The sequence below is a fragment of the Desmodus rotundus genome, chromosome 3, assembly GCF_022682495.2.
Source record: "Desmodus rotundus isolate HL8 chromosome 3, HLdesRot8A.1, whole genome shotgun sequence".
Classification (NCBI taxonomy): domain Eukaryota; kingdom Metazoa; phylum Chordata; class Mammalia; order Chiroptera; family Phyllostomidae; genus Desmodus; species Desmodus rotundus.
Window position 1 is genome coordinate 180,882,645 of NC_071389.1, and position 14,801 is coordinate 180,897,445.

General features: G+C 50.0%; 1 protein-coding gene across 1 annotated transcript in view; it reads right to left on the bottom strand.

Moving 5' to 3' along the window:
• Positions 1-211: 211 nt before the first annotated feature.
• Positions 212-14,801, bottom strand: part of CD9 (CD9 molecule) — a 31,923-nt gene continuing 17,333 nt past the window's right edge. Inside the window, exons 2-8 of the mRNA XM_024579222.4 lie at positions 11,465-11,567; positions 5,126-5,223; positions 4,419-4,493; positions 2,763-2,861; positions 2,533-2,622; positions 1,821-1,904; positions 212-714 (exon numbers count right to left, since the gene is read on the bottom strand). Of these exons, the coding sequence (XP_024434990.1) occupies positions 649-714; positions 1,821-1,904; positions 2,533-2,622; positions 2,763-2,861; positions 4,419-4,493; positions 5,126-5,223; positions 11,465-11,567 (615 nt within the window). The 3' untranslated portion in view covers positions 212-648. The remainder of the gene's footprint in view (positions 715-1,820; positions 1,905-2,532; positions 2,623-2,762; positions 2,862-4,418; positions 4,494-5,125; positions 5,224-11,464; positions 11,568-14,801) is intronic.

The following is a 14,801-nucleotide window of genomic DNA, read 5'->3' on the forward strand; positions in this document are numbered from 1 at the left end:
TAGTGTGGTTGACTCTATTAATAATTGTATGACCTTGGGTCAGAATCCCTCCATCTCCCCACCCCTTGATTTCTAAAGTAGGAAGACCAACCTTCCCACCTTCTTCTCATATACATGCAGTTAAAGCAAATAGCAGTTGAAAGACATTTGAGAAATATAGAGCTCTAAAAAACAAATAAAGGAAGCAAAAAACTCCCAAACCAGTCCAGGATATGTCATAATCTTTTATTATGTATCAAATTGTCTTCAACATAAGTTACAATCTGATTAAATTTGATAGACATTTTTAAAATCTATTCAAAAACAAAAACAAAAATTCTCTTTATGTACAATATCTTTTGTCTAGAGTCTAGCAAATATAGTACCTTTCATTGCAGGATTTCTGCTTAACGTAATAAGCAAAAACAACCAAAAATTATAAACCAAAGCAAACCAAATCGCTTAATCTCTCAACTATCAATAATGAACAAAGCATTAAAAAGATAAACACAGAATAACTGTTTTTGTTGTTTAGAAATGCAGAATGAATACTAAGAATTAGTGGCAAAAAAAGAAAACAAAACAAAAATGAACACAATAACAAAGCCCCAGGAAAACAACCAACGATCTTCAGGGGTAAACTTTCCTGCTCAGGAGTGCAAGCTGACTCTAGACCATCTCTCGGTTCTTGCGGATATTACAGCACAGGATCATACTGAAGATCATGCCAAATATCTGGAAGACAGGAAGGAACAGGAGGAACAGGGTAGCTTTGCGGAAGGAAAGACATGAGTCATTCAGGCCAAGACAAAGGACCAGGAAAATGGTGACCAGCAGGCTAAATGAGTTAAATGTCACAACAAGAGAGTTGTAGGCTAGATAATGGGAAGGATCACTGGCTGGTGGGATTCTGGGAGTCTGCAGCCACTTGCAGATGCAAGCTATACTGCACCTTTCCTGGAGAATTTTCAGGGTGAGGGAAACTCAGAGCTAAACTGAATGCTTAAATTCCAGATATTCCAACTTTTGCTTCTGCCTTTGTGTATTTGTGTGTTTTATATTCTATTTGAAAAGGCATTGATATCCCTTTTACTGAAAGCTACTCCAAGCTCTTCTTAGATGCAGATGAGAGGTACAAATAACCACTAGGAAAGGAAGCAGTTCTCTCTTTTGGGGTGCTCTCGGGAGGGGCAGAGGAGGGCCGTGTCCCCTGCAGGGCTCTCATCACTCCCTCCTGGGGAAAGAGGAGGAGGCCCCAGGGAACCTTGTGGGCCCTTGATGGTTTCTGGGAGCTGATTACTCAAGAGTAGATTATTTGATGCTTTTGGTCTTCCTTTCGGCTGTCTAACCCTGGATGCCTTTTGGGTGAAATAATTCATATCCTTGTGGCTTTTATTGAACTACTTTCTTGGGTAAAAGAACAGGTGCATGATGGAAACATGTTTTGGAGATTATCACAGGATAGCTGATGGTCTGGGGCGATCTGGACCCTCACGTGGGCCCACACCCACGCACGGTCCGTGCACTAGCAGCACTGGCGTCACCTTGCACTTACCCCCAAACCTCACGGGCTAAGAGAGTGGATTCTGGAGACACACTGAGTTCAAATCCCAAATGCTTCCCTCATGAGCTCAGAGACTTTGATCAACTTATTCAACCTCTCAATCACTCCATTCCCTAGTCTCTAATAGGACTGCTAAAAGTTGCCACCTCACAGGTACAGTGAGGATTCAATCAGTTGATAAATGTGTAGCACTTAGCCCAGAGCCTGGCCAGAGCATGCACTTAATCAATGTTAACTACTAAGAGGATCCCCTGTCCCCGACATCCAGGACACTTACCATCACCACGGCGATCCCAATGCCCACCGCGCCGATGATGTGGAATTTGTTGTGGAAGACCTCTTTGATGGCCTCCGGGCAGGACTTAGGGGGGCAAACCAAGACCCTGGTTACACACACTCCCTGCTCTGGGCACACCCCCTTCCTCCCACGACACCTGTTTCACACTCAGATCACGGGTGGTTCCAGAGAAAGGGTGGGGGACACAATGTTTGGGCGCCTTGGTGGGTGGATGGGAAGAACCAAGAGAGATATAAGAATGTGGGTGCCTTATATTCAGATAAGAAATCATGGAAGAGGGGTAGGCCCCTGCTTTGGGTCTATTTCTTGTCTGGGGTCACACCCTATAATTAAGAATAGATTTAGAATTAGCCCTAGCTTACAATCCCGAGCTGTTTCTGGGTCTAAAAAGCAAGAGGCAGGACGAGGGGCAGCATGACGGGTAGTTCCAGTGCCAGATCACTGCAGGCAGCTGGAACACTTTGCTGTTTCCCTGGTCTGGCCTCGGTTTGGCTGTTCTTGTGGACACAGAGGCACCAGGGTTGGGGAGAAATGAGACTGTCACCCTGGGAGCTTCCCGGTGGAAGAGGTATTTATCAAGCCATTGAATGCCTGTCCTCCCACAATGAGGGGGCAGATTTCACTTCTACCCTTGTGGGATTTGCCCAGAGCAAGTGGGCAGGGGCGTAAAAGTCTTGCCCTTCAAGTTTACCTTCACTGTGAAGCTTGCGAGTACATCCTTTTGGGGGCAGATGTCCGAGATGAATTGTTCCACACCCCCCACCACACCACAGCAATTCAACTGCAGAGAGAAGGGCAGGGATGGGGGTAAGAGAAACACACAAAAAATGATTGAAATAGAGGAGCACTGGTCTGGTGCTGCAAATACCCCGGGTGCCTGTGTTCTGCAGACCAGCTGGCGTCCCTGCAAAGACGACATACCGCATAGTGGATGGCTTTCAGCGTTTCCCGCTGGAGCTCGTCCTTGGATTTCAGCTTGTCGTAGGTGTCCACGTAAAATTTCTGGAGTTCCTTAATCACCTGTGATGGACAGATAAGAAAGAGAGTAGCAGAACAAATGAACAAATGTCACCTGTTCCGTCTTCCTTACACTTAGCTAACAAATTCTTGTGCTTGGAAAACGTTTCTGAGTAGGTTGCCTCTCTCTCGGCATCTCGGGGGCCCTCACTCTCCCCCAATGTTCTCTAGGAACCTGCTCCTGCCATTTCTCTTCTCCTGTGGCTGGTCCCTTCAGCCCCGCTTGGCACCTTCCTTTCTTTCTGCGAACAAAATAGAATCTCCTCAATCTACCTCATAATCATAATCATAATACAAATCCTTCTCTGATCTGGCTAGTTCCTCAGGCTTCCATCTTCTTTTGTCTTCACTCAGAGACTGTGTTACTTTTGGCAAATTAACCAAGCCCCTCTGTATATCACTTTCTGCAATTTAGGATGGAGATTATGTTCATCTCTACCCGAGATTATTATGAAAATTCTGATGGCACATTGCACGTCAAGCCCTTAACACAGTGTCTGCTACAGAGTAAATGTGGAATAAGTATTGGCTATTATAATGTAAAATAAAAGCTGTATCATCATCCTGTACCTGGGCGCATCCCAATTTAATGGATGACTGTTTCTTGGCCCTCCCGTCCCCACAACATCAATAAACTGTCCAATGTCCAGCATTTCTCCTTCAGTATCTTTCTCAGTTATCCCCTCCTATTTCTACAACTGCAGCCTCTATCACCTGAATAATTAAATCATTAAAAAAAAAAAGGAAAACAGGTTTCCTGCATCTAGTGTCTCTCTTCTTTCCTCCCACCTGCTAACCATGAAATACAGCCCTTCCTACAACACTGTTCTGATGTGGCCCATCCTGGCCCATAACTCTGGTCTCCTCCCCACGGGGCCTAAGCTCAGCTGTGCTCAGATCCTTTCGTTGCTGGGAAGCACCCTGTCTGCCACCAACTTTCCTCCTGAAATCTTCTCTCTCATCCAAGGGTTAGGCCAATGTCTTCTTCTCCACAAAACCAAAGATCTCCCCTTCCACTCTCCACTCCCTAAAAGTCCCATGGGACTTTTGGATATAAGTGACTTCTGTGACCATTGTCAAATGCATGTCTTTCTGCCACACAAGGTGGCAAAGTGAAGACAACAGTTCATGCATCTCCAGACCCTGCATAGTACTTGGCTTGTATTTATAGATTAGGAGCAAGGGTGTCCAGCCCAGAAAGCCACGTTCCTAAGCCATCTTTCCAGAAGAGCTGGGAAGAGCTGCTGAGGTGTGAGACACGCACAGACACAGACCCAGTGGCTATTTCCTGAACATCTATTATGTGCCGGCACTGTTCAGGGAACTGGGAGCAGTGGTTGGCACAGTATGTGCCCAGTACAGTATAAATGCTCACATTCCCTGTCCTGGGGAAGCTCCCGCTCTGAGGGGCCAGTGGGAATGTGGTGAAGTAAGAGGTATGATGAGAGCTGACCAGAGAGTGGCCAGCAGGACACCCTTCCACCCTCATCATCCCACATCCGCAAATTCCCAAACCTGTATTGCTGCAGGTCCCAAGAGATCTTACAGGGAAAAACCTACCTCATCTTTGTGCGAATATCCCCAGATGGCCGCAGCTATTTCAAGTGCAAATATCACCAAGAGGAAGCCAAAGAACTAGAAGGCAAAAAGAGGGTGGGGTGAGGAACAATCCTAGCCAACCAGGAAAAGCAAAGAGTATTCTGGAGAACAAGGAAGAATGACTACGACTCTCTGGGGACTGGGCATCTGGGGACACAGATGAAGACATTCACAGAACTGCAAGAGTTAAGCCCAGGTGAGGAGCGGCAGCTGGAGCAGGGGAAGAACTAGGCACCGCTGAGCCAGAACTGGTATTTCTAAGGAGTTAATCAGGAGTCAGTCAGCGATAAAATGCTATTGCTCACTCACAAAAATCACAGATTCGAAGAAATAAAAAGTGAATACACTCTGGAGTCTGAGGAAAATTGTAACAAATTTTTGAAACAAGTGAAGGCAAATGTACCTGTGGATTCAGGGGAAGAAAGCAAATGAACCAAGTCCTGGCATTTCGTTGCCTTAGGGAGGTGGTGAGAGAGAATCCGGAGAGGAAGAGGATGAGTCCACTGTGCGGCTAGGAGGCTGGGGTAGGCCTGGCATGGAGGCACCCTGGGGGTGCTGAGGACAGCTCATGCCCTTGGGGTGCCATGTTTACCCCACCATCTGTCCTATGGAACTTTGGGGGCAGAGGGCCCTGGTGTGGGCGTGGGGAACACAGAAGGGATACTCACCAATCCCAGCATACACTGGGACTCTTGCACAGCCCCACAGCAGCCCAGGAAACCCACCAGCATCATGAGGGCGCCGGCTCCAATCAGAATATAAACCCCTGAGGAGACAGAACAGAGGACAGAGGGCAAGGCATGGAGACATTAGTGTGGTGGCCCAGCTATTTCCTGTCATTCCTTTGTCCCTCCATGTGACTGCGCAGCCCTCTATCCCTATCCTCCCAATCTCCAGGAAGAAATGCCTCCTCCTTAAAACACAGCCCCTCCCGCCAGGGCTCTCAGGTCTCCCTCCCACCAGTCTCTCTGCTAGGACCTCACCCCACCAAGTCTTCACTCCCATCTTACCCTCGGTCTCCCTGCAAGGTGCCTATTACCCCTTAACCGGGACAAAGAATATCCACGGAGCCCCCAGATGCTACTCAGGACACAAACTGGCCCAGTCTGTCAGCTATTTCCAGCTTGAAGAATCCACTCACACTAACTGAGACAAACCCTCCAAACTTGGGGTAAATTCCCGGGACTCTGAGGTGCCTCCTGTTGCGTCTATCTGACGGGAGAAGCTGTCAGAGCAAGCTTGCAGCAGCAAGGGGCTGTGCACACTCAGGTGGCCAGCTCTGCCTGCTTCCCCAAAGGGACGGGTGCTTCCCGCCCTGCTGCGGGGGGCAGCGAGGCACGCTAGTAACACCCAGGACACATGCTGGCGAAGGGAGAGTAGCTCGCTCTAGTGCAAAGAAGACAGGCCTGGCATCAGGGGACCCTTGATTTGGTCCTATGTCTGCTACTCATTGCTGTGTGAATTGGGGTCAGACACTTTCCCTCTCTTAGGCTCAATTTCTTTATCAGTAAAATGAGAGGTTGGTGCTAGAAATTTTCAGAAGGTCCCTCTCTTGTAGCACACTCAAGAGATCTCATGGTTGCAGTTTGGTTACTGTAGGTGTGAAAAGGATCGACCCTTTTGTTAGGCAGGGTGGGGGGTGGGCAGTGAGTGACACTTTTTCTCTAAGTCCTCAATTGTAGTGATGGATGGCGAGGGTGACTTCTACAATTTCTGACTGTGCCCCACATAACACGCGTTCCTGGGACAGGGGACACAGTGGAGCATACTAGCCCTAGTCGCCCTTAGGGGCCTCTTCTGCAGTTACATTCTGGAGAAGAGTGGTTCTGCAAGGACCACCCCCTTCCCTGGCTCCTCCAACACACAGGCTGCCTGGAAAAACTGGCAGAGAAGCCCGGACCTCCCTGTCTTTCAAGCTCGTGCTCCCGCCCTCGCCCTCGGGAGGGGCTGCTGAGAGCACCAGCTCTGAAGGCTGGAGGCCTGGGTCTGAAAGCCAGCACAGCAACCCTGGGGAGGCCGCTTAATCTCTTGGTGCAACACTTCTGTCTGCAGAACGGGGATGGCAATGACGTCTACCACGAGGTGGTTGTGAGGATTAAGCGATATGTAAATCAAAATATGCACAAAACCAATGTGCGCTGCTGTTAACCTTAATACAAAGGGTGGAGGACAATTATTACTAATTGCTGTGATGAATCTTTATACACTTGCTGACCCCTCCCTGCTAACTGGTACCAGGGCAACTTGCTTGAAGTAGGGGCTGAAAGCGAGAGGTTCTATGATGTTTCTAACACAATACACAACAGGATACAGCAGTGAAAAACCCTTGGCAGGTGTCAGTGACTTCACTGTCCCACATCTGTCCCCCTAGTACAGGGCTGAGGCTTTGCAGGCAACAAACCCTGCAGTCTGCCTGCAGCTGAAGCTCACGGGCAGCATCGAGCAGAAGGCTCACAAGGGAGCATTTGTGTCTCTTCCCCGTTCCCCCCACATCTGTCGTGATGTCAAGTCACGTGGGTTTACTGGCAAACCCTACGCTGTATGAATATGGGTATTGTTCCCGTGCATGCCTGGCCCAGACTGGGCAAGGGGACAAATGCAGCTTGTCCTCAAGTCAAGTCCCATCCTCCCAGGCAGTTCAATGCTGTGGGGCCACAGGCCGGACTCGAGAGGCAGTGCAGCCCTACGCCTGAGCCCTGTGGGAGGAGGGCTCTGACATGGGGACACCAGCGTGCCGAGGCCGTGACATGGTCCCAGCTTCTCCCCACCTTGTTGGAGCAAGACAACGAAAGATGAGTCACTCTTGGAGCTCCATAGCAGGGGCTGAATGAGTAGGAGGTATTAAGAGATCAAAAGGATTTACAAGCATGTGAAATCCGTTGAGTGGGAATGAACAGAGACATGTTTTCTCTGAGTCCAGATCCCAGGTGGTAAGCCCAGAGATGCTGGCAGAAGTCAGGGCGCTGGGTGAGCAGCACTTGGGAGCTGTGACAGGAAAAGGCATTTCCCGTGCAGAGCCAGATCGAAAGAGAGAGACAGAGAGAGAGAGAGAGAGAGAGAGAGAGAGAGAGAGAGAGAGAGAGAGAGAGAGAGAGAGAGAGAGAAAGTCCTCCTAATGGGCCTTGGTTAATATGAAATATTCATTCTCGGGCTGAGCCGATGAAGACTTGAGGACAAAGGGTCTCGTTGGTTTTAAATCTTGCTTAACCCGCTGCAGATCTGAGGTATCTCGACGTGACCCTCTCCAGCTCCCTGGCAGCTGTTCATGGGGATTTTAGCAGAAGCTATACGGTGGCTCCTCTGCAAACAGCTCCCTGGAAGTCATGGGACCACAGGCAGGGTGCGGGCTGGTTCTTAAATGGGCCACCCAGGAATTCCCCCTGCATAGCTCCTCCTAGCTTCTACCCTAGGATCGTCAGCAAATGCCGGCCATGACAGATGACAAAGCGTCCCCTTTATAAAACAAGTGAATGCGGGCTTTCTGTCTGACTCATGGAAAAAGTTATTTGTCACGGACCCTTCTCTAGGATTACTGTATTAATTTGCTTAAGGGCTGTTTATTCTGCTTTTCTTCAGGCTGACATTATAGCTAGTTTTTTAAAAAGCCTTTGGTGTAGCAGTGGCAGATGCCAGGGTGTCCTTTACACCAGAAATGGGGCATGTTTTTTCCCTGTTTATCAGGGCTCTAGGCTTTGGCTGGTGAGAGAATGCATCGGCTTCCTGTCACCACCTTAAGCCCATCTTGTGAAAAGCACTCACCACACCTATTTGTGTGGGGAACAAAACCCAGCAGAGCTTCTGGCCTCTACTTGCTTAGAACAGTTTATTATCTCCAATTAACATAATCAGGGTTCCCAGGAACCCTGACTCTGCTCCCAACGGATCTCTTGGTCCTTCGCCATCCCACTGACGGCTGTTCTCATTAATGAGCACCACCGTGAACCCCATCTGCCAGGCACGGAGTTCTCCACCTCAGAGAGGTGTGCGTGTGTGACTCTGCCAGTTTCAGGATGGGGAAGACGAAGAACAACAGAACAAGCTGCCCCAGGCCACGAGCTGGAAATGGGGAAGTCAGCTGACTGTGGGCAATGCTGTGTGCCCTGGAAATCGTCAGGCACCACGTCATAAAGGGGGAATGGTCCTCGGGAATGTGTAAGACCACGGCCTCTGGTTGCCCTCATTTGGTGTCTGTGTTCTGGGATTCTGGGAGGACACCAAGGAGTTAAGAAGGTCTGTTGGCCTGAGACCAAGAAAATGAAGTTCCCCAACATGTTGCAGCCTGGGATTACGAATACTGCTGACAGGCTGACTCTCCCAGGGCCTGACTGCAGGGAAGGCCTATATAAGGCTGGCTGTCAGCTCTTCTGGATTCACTACAGACTGTTTTGAATGTTGGAAAGTTTCTTTTTCCCTTGCTTCTCTGTCTGGTTATGCATTCTTTCTTTACTTTGGAAGCTGTGGTCCTGCTGGGGTCCTTCAGGTTTCCTGACGGGTCAGCTGCATGGTGAGGCTGGCCTGTGGGTTGCCCTACAGATGGTTAGGGGCCCTGTACAAGGGGTGGTCACTCCTTGATGTTGGGAACCGCAGCTGGGGTGGAGCTGGCATTCTACTGGAAGAGGGGGGATGGGTCAATACCAAGGCTGGTGTCACAGTCCGAGTGAGAAGGGGACAGAGTGTACGAAGACTCCTCTGCCCTTTGCCCACAGACAACAATTATTCAGCTTCCCAAAGCACTCAGTGAAGGGCAGGGGGCCCAGCCAGACCCAAGTGGCCACCCAGCAGACTGGTGGTTGAGTGCCACTTGCATCACCCTCTGTTCCCTGGGCTTCTGCAAGCTGAGCCTTTCCCCAGGGGGTCCAACTGCAAAGGGTCCATTTCCTCTGTTAGAACTTAAGGAGACAGCTGCCACTGGCCCCCAACTAGGGATTGCTGTGTTGCTTTGGGATTGTGCCTTCAAATTCCTAACCTAGTTGCTTAAGGTAGGACCACTGGCCATGGATTGGGCGGGGGGAGGTCGGGAGGGCCTGCAATGACCTAGGGTACCCAAATCTTGTGAGGTTCCCAGAGGCAGGTCCTGGCTCCCCAAACGGCATGCTCATTACTCTCCTACCACTCTACCTGGCTTTCCCACCTGTCACCTGCTGGCCCAGGACCCTGATACTTGGGGTTTCTCTCCCTCAACTATAATTTGGGTGAAGTCAAAGACCAAAAGAGCCCCCGCCATGCCCCCACTCCTGGGGAACATCCAGTCAGTGTAGCTATTTTCTATTCCTGCATAGGGGAGACCCACCCACAATCTAGCACAGGTCATACAAGAGGCAACTTCCACAGGACTGGGTTCAAATCCCAGCCCTGCCTTTTGACGGGTATGTGCTTAGACATATTTCACTTTCTGGGCCTCAGTGTCTTCAATGAGATGGTAATCATTTCATGTACCTTAGAGACTTACCAGGATTCCATTATATAACAAAGCATGTGAGACAGTGAATGACACCCAAGGTGGGGCTTTGGGGAGAGTATGGGAGCCAGGCCTCCTACAGAGACTGATGGGAGATGTCCAGGGGCTTTCCTTAGGATGACTTGCCTGAGACGGGTGCCCTGGCTTCCACATTCTTTCAGCAAATCTGCTCTCCCTGCCCTCCCCAGAGAGGGTTCCCTGCTGACGTATGTGACCTGACATGAGATGACAGGGTGCGGAGTGCTCACGTTCTCTGCTCGGCACCCGCCCCACCCTCCTGCCCCCGCTGCTCCAGTTCCTCCAGCTCGGCAGGGTGGCGTTCCAGGACTGCCACAGACTCACAAAAAGAAAGCTGTTGCCTACACAAGTCAGGGCACTATGGCAACCCACTCCCTAAAAACCCTGTGCGTAGTTTAAAACAAAAATGCATTGTGTTTTTCTTTCCCTCACTTTTTTCCCCTCATAATAGGGAGGCACACCCTAAAAAAACCCCAACTGATGACAACAAAAATAATAAAAGCAGGGCAGCGATCCACAAGCCCGGGTGCCATGTAATCAAGTGGGCCGGGCCTGTCTGGAGGCGGGAAGGGGGCTGCACCCGGGCAGCCACGGCGGTCTTCCTGAAGGCCTGGGCGATTAAGTCTCTTCAGACTGTTTTCCTCATCTTTTTTTAAAAATAACTTCTTGGGTGGGCGGCAAGGAAATGACCAAACTTAAACTTTGAGCCTGATGACATGACAGCGCCGTCCTAAAAATAGGGGGCTGCTCTTGTTTCTCGCAAATGAAATGTTTCCTATCCCCAAACCGGGAAGAAAGGAGAGCCACAGATTCTGTGTGCTGTCCCAGACACTAACTGGACGACTGCGTCTGACAGGCCTCGGTGCTCCCACTCGTTCTGCAGAGGTGTTTACGTGGTGATACAGCAGTGGGAAGTGACAGAATGACGCTGGAAACAATGCTGCGGAGCCTGTGCGCACGAAGAAACCAGCTAATAAGTCAATTCTCGCTTAAATTGGAAATCTTTTCCCTGAAGCAAAAGCACTCGGCCTTTACACCAGCACCAGGGGGCAGGAGGGCTGGCATCTCTGCTGGTCTCTCTTACTAATTTGACTGTCACTATCCAGGAGGCAGGTCTTTTGGGTCTCAGAGCCCCTAGCTGAACAGTGGGGAGGAGTCACCTCTCTGGGTCCTGGCACTGTGGATTCCCCAGGACAAAGTTTTTTGAATTCAGGAGATAAGTAAGCCTGAGAAGACGGGAAATGAAGAGAGGATCAGGGACGACGAGAACAGAGACTCTGAAGCCCTTAAGAGTGGCAGCAACTTCGGTGGCCAACTTCCCATCAGAGAGGAGTCCAAAGGCCAGACTTAGCATGAAAAAAGAAACCACATCAGTCAAGTGCAAATTCATGGGCACAACCACACAAAAGCGAGACTTGGAAGGGACATGACTGGCCAATGTGGCCAGAGCAAATGTCTTCCCCAAGGCCACGCCCCTGGGTCAACAGGGCGTCTCCACAGTTGGAGAAAGCACCAAGTCTCCCATGCTCACCTGTGTAGAAGCTGGAATGAGAATTCTCTTGCTCGAAGATGCTCTTGGTCTGAGAGTCGAATCGGAGCCATAGTCCAATGGCAAGGACTGCAATCCCAGTAAGCTGCAAGAAACACAGGACATTGGCATTAATCCTGGCTGCCAGGGAGAGCATGGTCCCCAAAAGCTGAAGGTGAGTCTACACTTAGTCTCTGTCCCTCACCCACGTATTTGTAGTAGCAGCAGCCAGCGTGGGGATGGGAGTGGGGGATCAATCCATTTACTAAAAATATCAGTAAGCTGAGAATAAATAACTGTGTACCAGCAGTACAGCAGTAGAATGGGTTACTTTATGGACAATGGAATACTATACAGCAGTGAAAACGAACGGACTGTAGCCATGTGCAATACTATGAGTGCATCTCAAGCTGTTAAACAAATGAAGAACCACAAGAATACATTCAACGTGATTCCACAGAGTGAAATATTGCTGTACTATTTAGGGGTGTATACAGATGACAAAGAAAAGAAAAGTGATTATTATAAAGCCAAGGGATGGTGACCTGTCATGGGAGGGAGGAACTTCTCACAAGGGAAGAGCACATTGTGGGGCCAGGGTCTGGGACTCTGGCAACATTCTAGCTTTTGACTTGGGCGGCAGGGACATAGATATTCACTGCATAGTTATTTAAACTGTCCATGTTTCGTGCGCTCCTCTGTGTATATACCATACAGTAGAGAAAGTTGCTCAAAGGGCACGTCCATGCACCGACGAGGGCAGCTGTGATTCCTCACCAGACCTCAGACCCCCCTAGGCTGTTCACATTGGGTCCTTTCCCTTTCCACACAGGGAGGCCTTACCAGCCGACCTGCCCCATTCCAGGTTTTAGGTGCCTGCTTCCTCCCGAGTAATCCTTATAAACATCAGACGAGAAACCTGCAAGTAATCTTCCAATCTTATGAAAATCCCATTTCATAGGTGGGCAAGTTGAGATGCTGGACTGTAAAGGGCAGACTTTCCCAAAAAAAGAGCTGAACTGAGGTGCCAAATCCTGGTCTGGCACTGTTGAACTAGATGCCTGCGGAGGTGGCCTCCTGCCAAGCCCTCCTCCTACCCCAGGGCCAGCTGAGCTCCGTCTCTCACACTCGTACCAGGGCTTGCGGGGGAGTGAGTCAGGCTGCAGTGTAGTGGCCAGCTGGATGCATGAGGGGGTGGGCTCTGGGCCAACGCCCAGGCACCAGGTTTCGCTGGCCCACCCTTTGCAAAAGAGACATCCTACATCAGCACCCTGCTCTTCAGGAAGCTTGAGGAGGAGGAGCTTGCTGGAGGAGCTGGGATAGCCCAGTGGTGTGGAGAGTCCTCTCTTTCCTTCCTTCTTTGCTCTTTTCCTTTTCTCCATGACTTCACAGTGGATTTGGATGTGTTGGGTAGAGAGGAAAGATGGCAACAGGGAAAGGGTGACCCGAGACCTCTGCCCGTGTAGTCCAAACCTCGCCTACACTGCAGAGGGGACGCTGTCCTGGTATTTCCCTATTGAGGGGCTGGAATTCCTGGCTCAGAGTTCTCCTGCTTCAGTTTCCCCATCTGTAAACCAGGAATGGTGAGATGGGGCCTCCCGTTGCTTATTAAGTAGGATATTAGAAGTGTTAGAAGTGATGGTGAGAATTACTGCACTCCTACCCCCTTGGACAGCCACTCAGCATCTTCCCAAACCTCTCAGTCCTAACCCGAGGGACGGCATCACCAACACTGGTAAGACCGACACAACACGGCGTGCCCCATGGTTGGACAGTGCAGAAAGAAAAACTCAGGGGTGCTGGCCTTGAAGGAGCAGGAATTTTATTTTATTTTATTTTACCTTTTTTGACCCTGAGTATTTCCCATTTATTCCAAGGAGCAGGAATTTTAGAGTTACAACAAACCAGAGAGCTTTGAGTTCGAGCAAATGTGGCGGGTCTTCCTTCTTACTAAGTACAGACATGCAGGTGAGCGAGGGTCTCCAGGCCTGAGGCAATGGCAGCAGACATGGCTCCATGGGGATTACAAGTCTCCCATTCCCAACTGGACACTCAGTTTGGACTGAGCTCTCCTGACTCAGGAGCACCACCGTTAGAGCAGGGACATGGTGGGGCCCTGCTGGGACATCCCTGAATGCTGGGTGCTAGCTAAGCAAACAGTAAGTACCAAGTGGGTCCTTTTTTTAAAAAAAAATCCTTACTCGAGGACATTTTTTCATTGCTTTTAGAGACAGGGGAAGGGAGAGAGATTGAGAGATTGAGAGAGACAGACACATACACACACATATTGATGTGAGACAGAAACGGTAGTTGTCTTCTTGTACTCGCCTTGACTGGGAATCAAACCTGTGACTTTTGGTCTATGGGATGATGCTCCAACCAACTGAGCCACACCAGCTAGGGCCTAAATGGGTTTTGACTCCATGGTGGGCAGACTCTGGCCCAGCTCCCCTGGGGGGCTGGAGAGTTAAAAGAAGGAAGGTGATGCTTCCCCTCTTCCCTGACCCCAACACATGGAGGCCCAGTCAGACCCCTGGAAAATGGAAGACAGGCTGCTGGCCTCCTTGTGGACTCAAAAGCATCAACCTGAGAACCCTGCAGGCTGGCGCTTCTCGTCCCCTTGGAGGTAGTTCTAACTTTTGGTGAGCACTTAGCCACAGGCCTTTTCCTCAGCCCTCCCTTCAGCCCTCATCTTGTTGATGCTGTTGCTGAGGGCACCTGGGACCTAAGAGAGGCCGTGTCCTTTCTTGTCCTTTATGCTCTAGGCTTCTGCTTATCAAAGAATTATCTTCACGTCATTTTATTCTCCTGGTTGATACAGTTACTCACCCACCCCACCCCTTCCTCTGCCAGGAAAGTCCTTAAACCAGTCACCATGAAAAGAATAAAAACCACCCCGTCCGAAAGGACTAAACTACAAACGGTGGGGGAAGGCTGCACCGTGCACAGAAGCTTCTCACGGGCAGGAGCTGGGTCTCTTTGGGAGCGGTGCCCTGCTGGGACGATGACAGGGCCCCCAAATAGTAACCCTCCAATGAGAAGGCCTCTCCCACTTTCATAATGTAAGGGTGCTGAGCCAATCGGTAGAAGTCCAGTCATATAGCTGGTCTACATGCACAGGTGGCAAGGACACTTTCTGGAGAACTAGAACCAGAAAGGGAAAGACTTCAGTTCTCACCCCAGACAAGGCCAAGGCCAGATATAGGAACTGGAGTCCTGCACATCTGCACCCCATCCTGAACCTCACATTATGCTGCTTGGCTGTCAAAGCCAGAACACTGTGCAGAATTGGGGAAGGAAAAGCAGCTGGCTCTGGACAAATGGAAAAAAGCGGTAATCG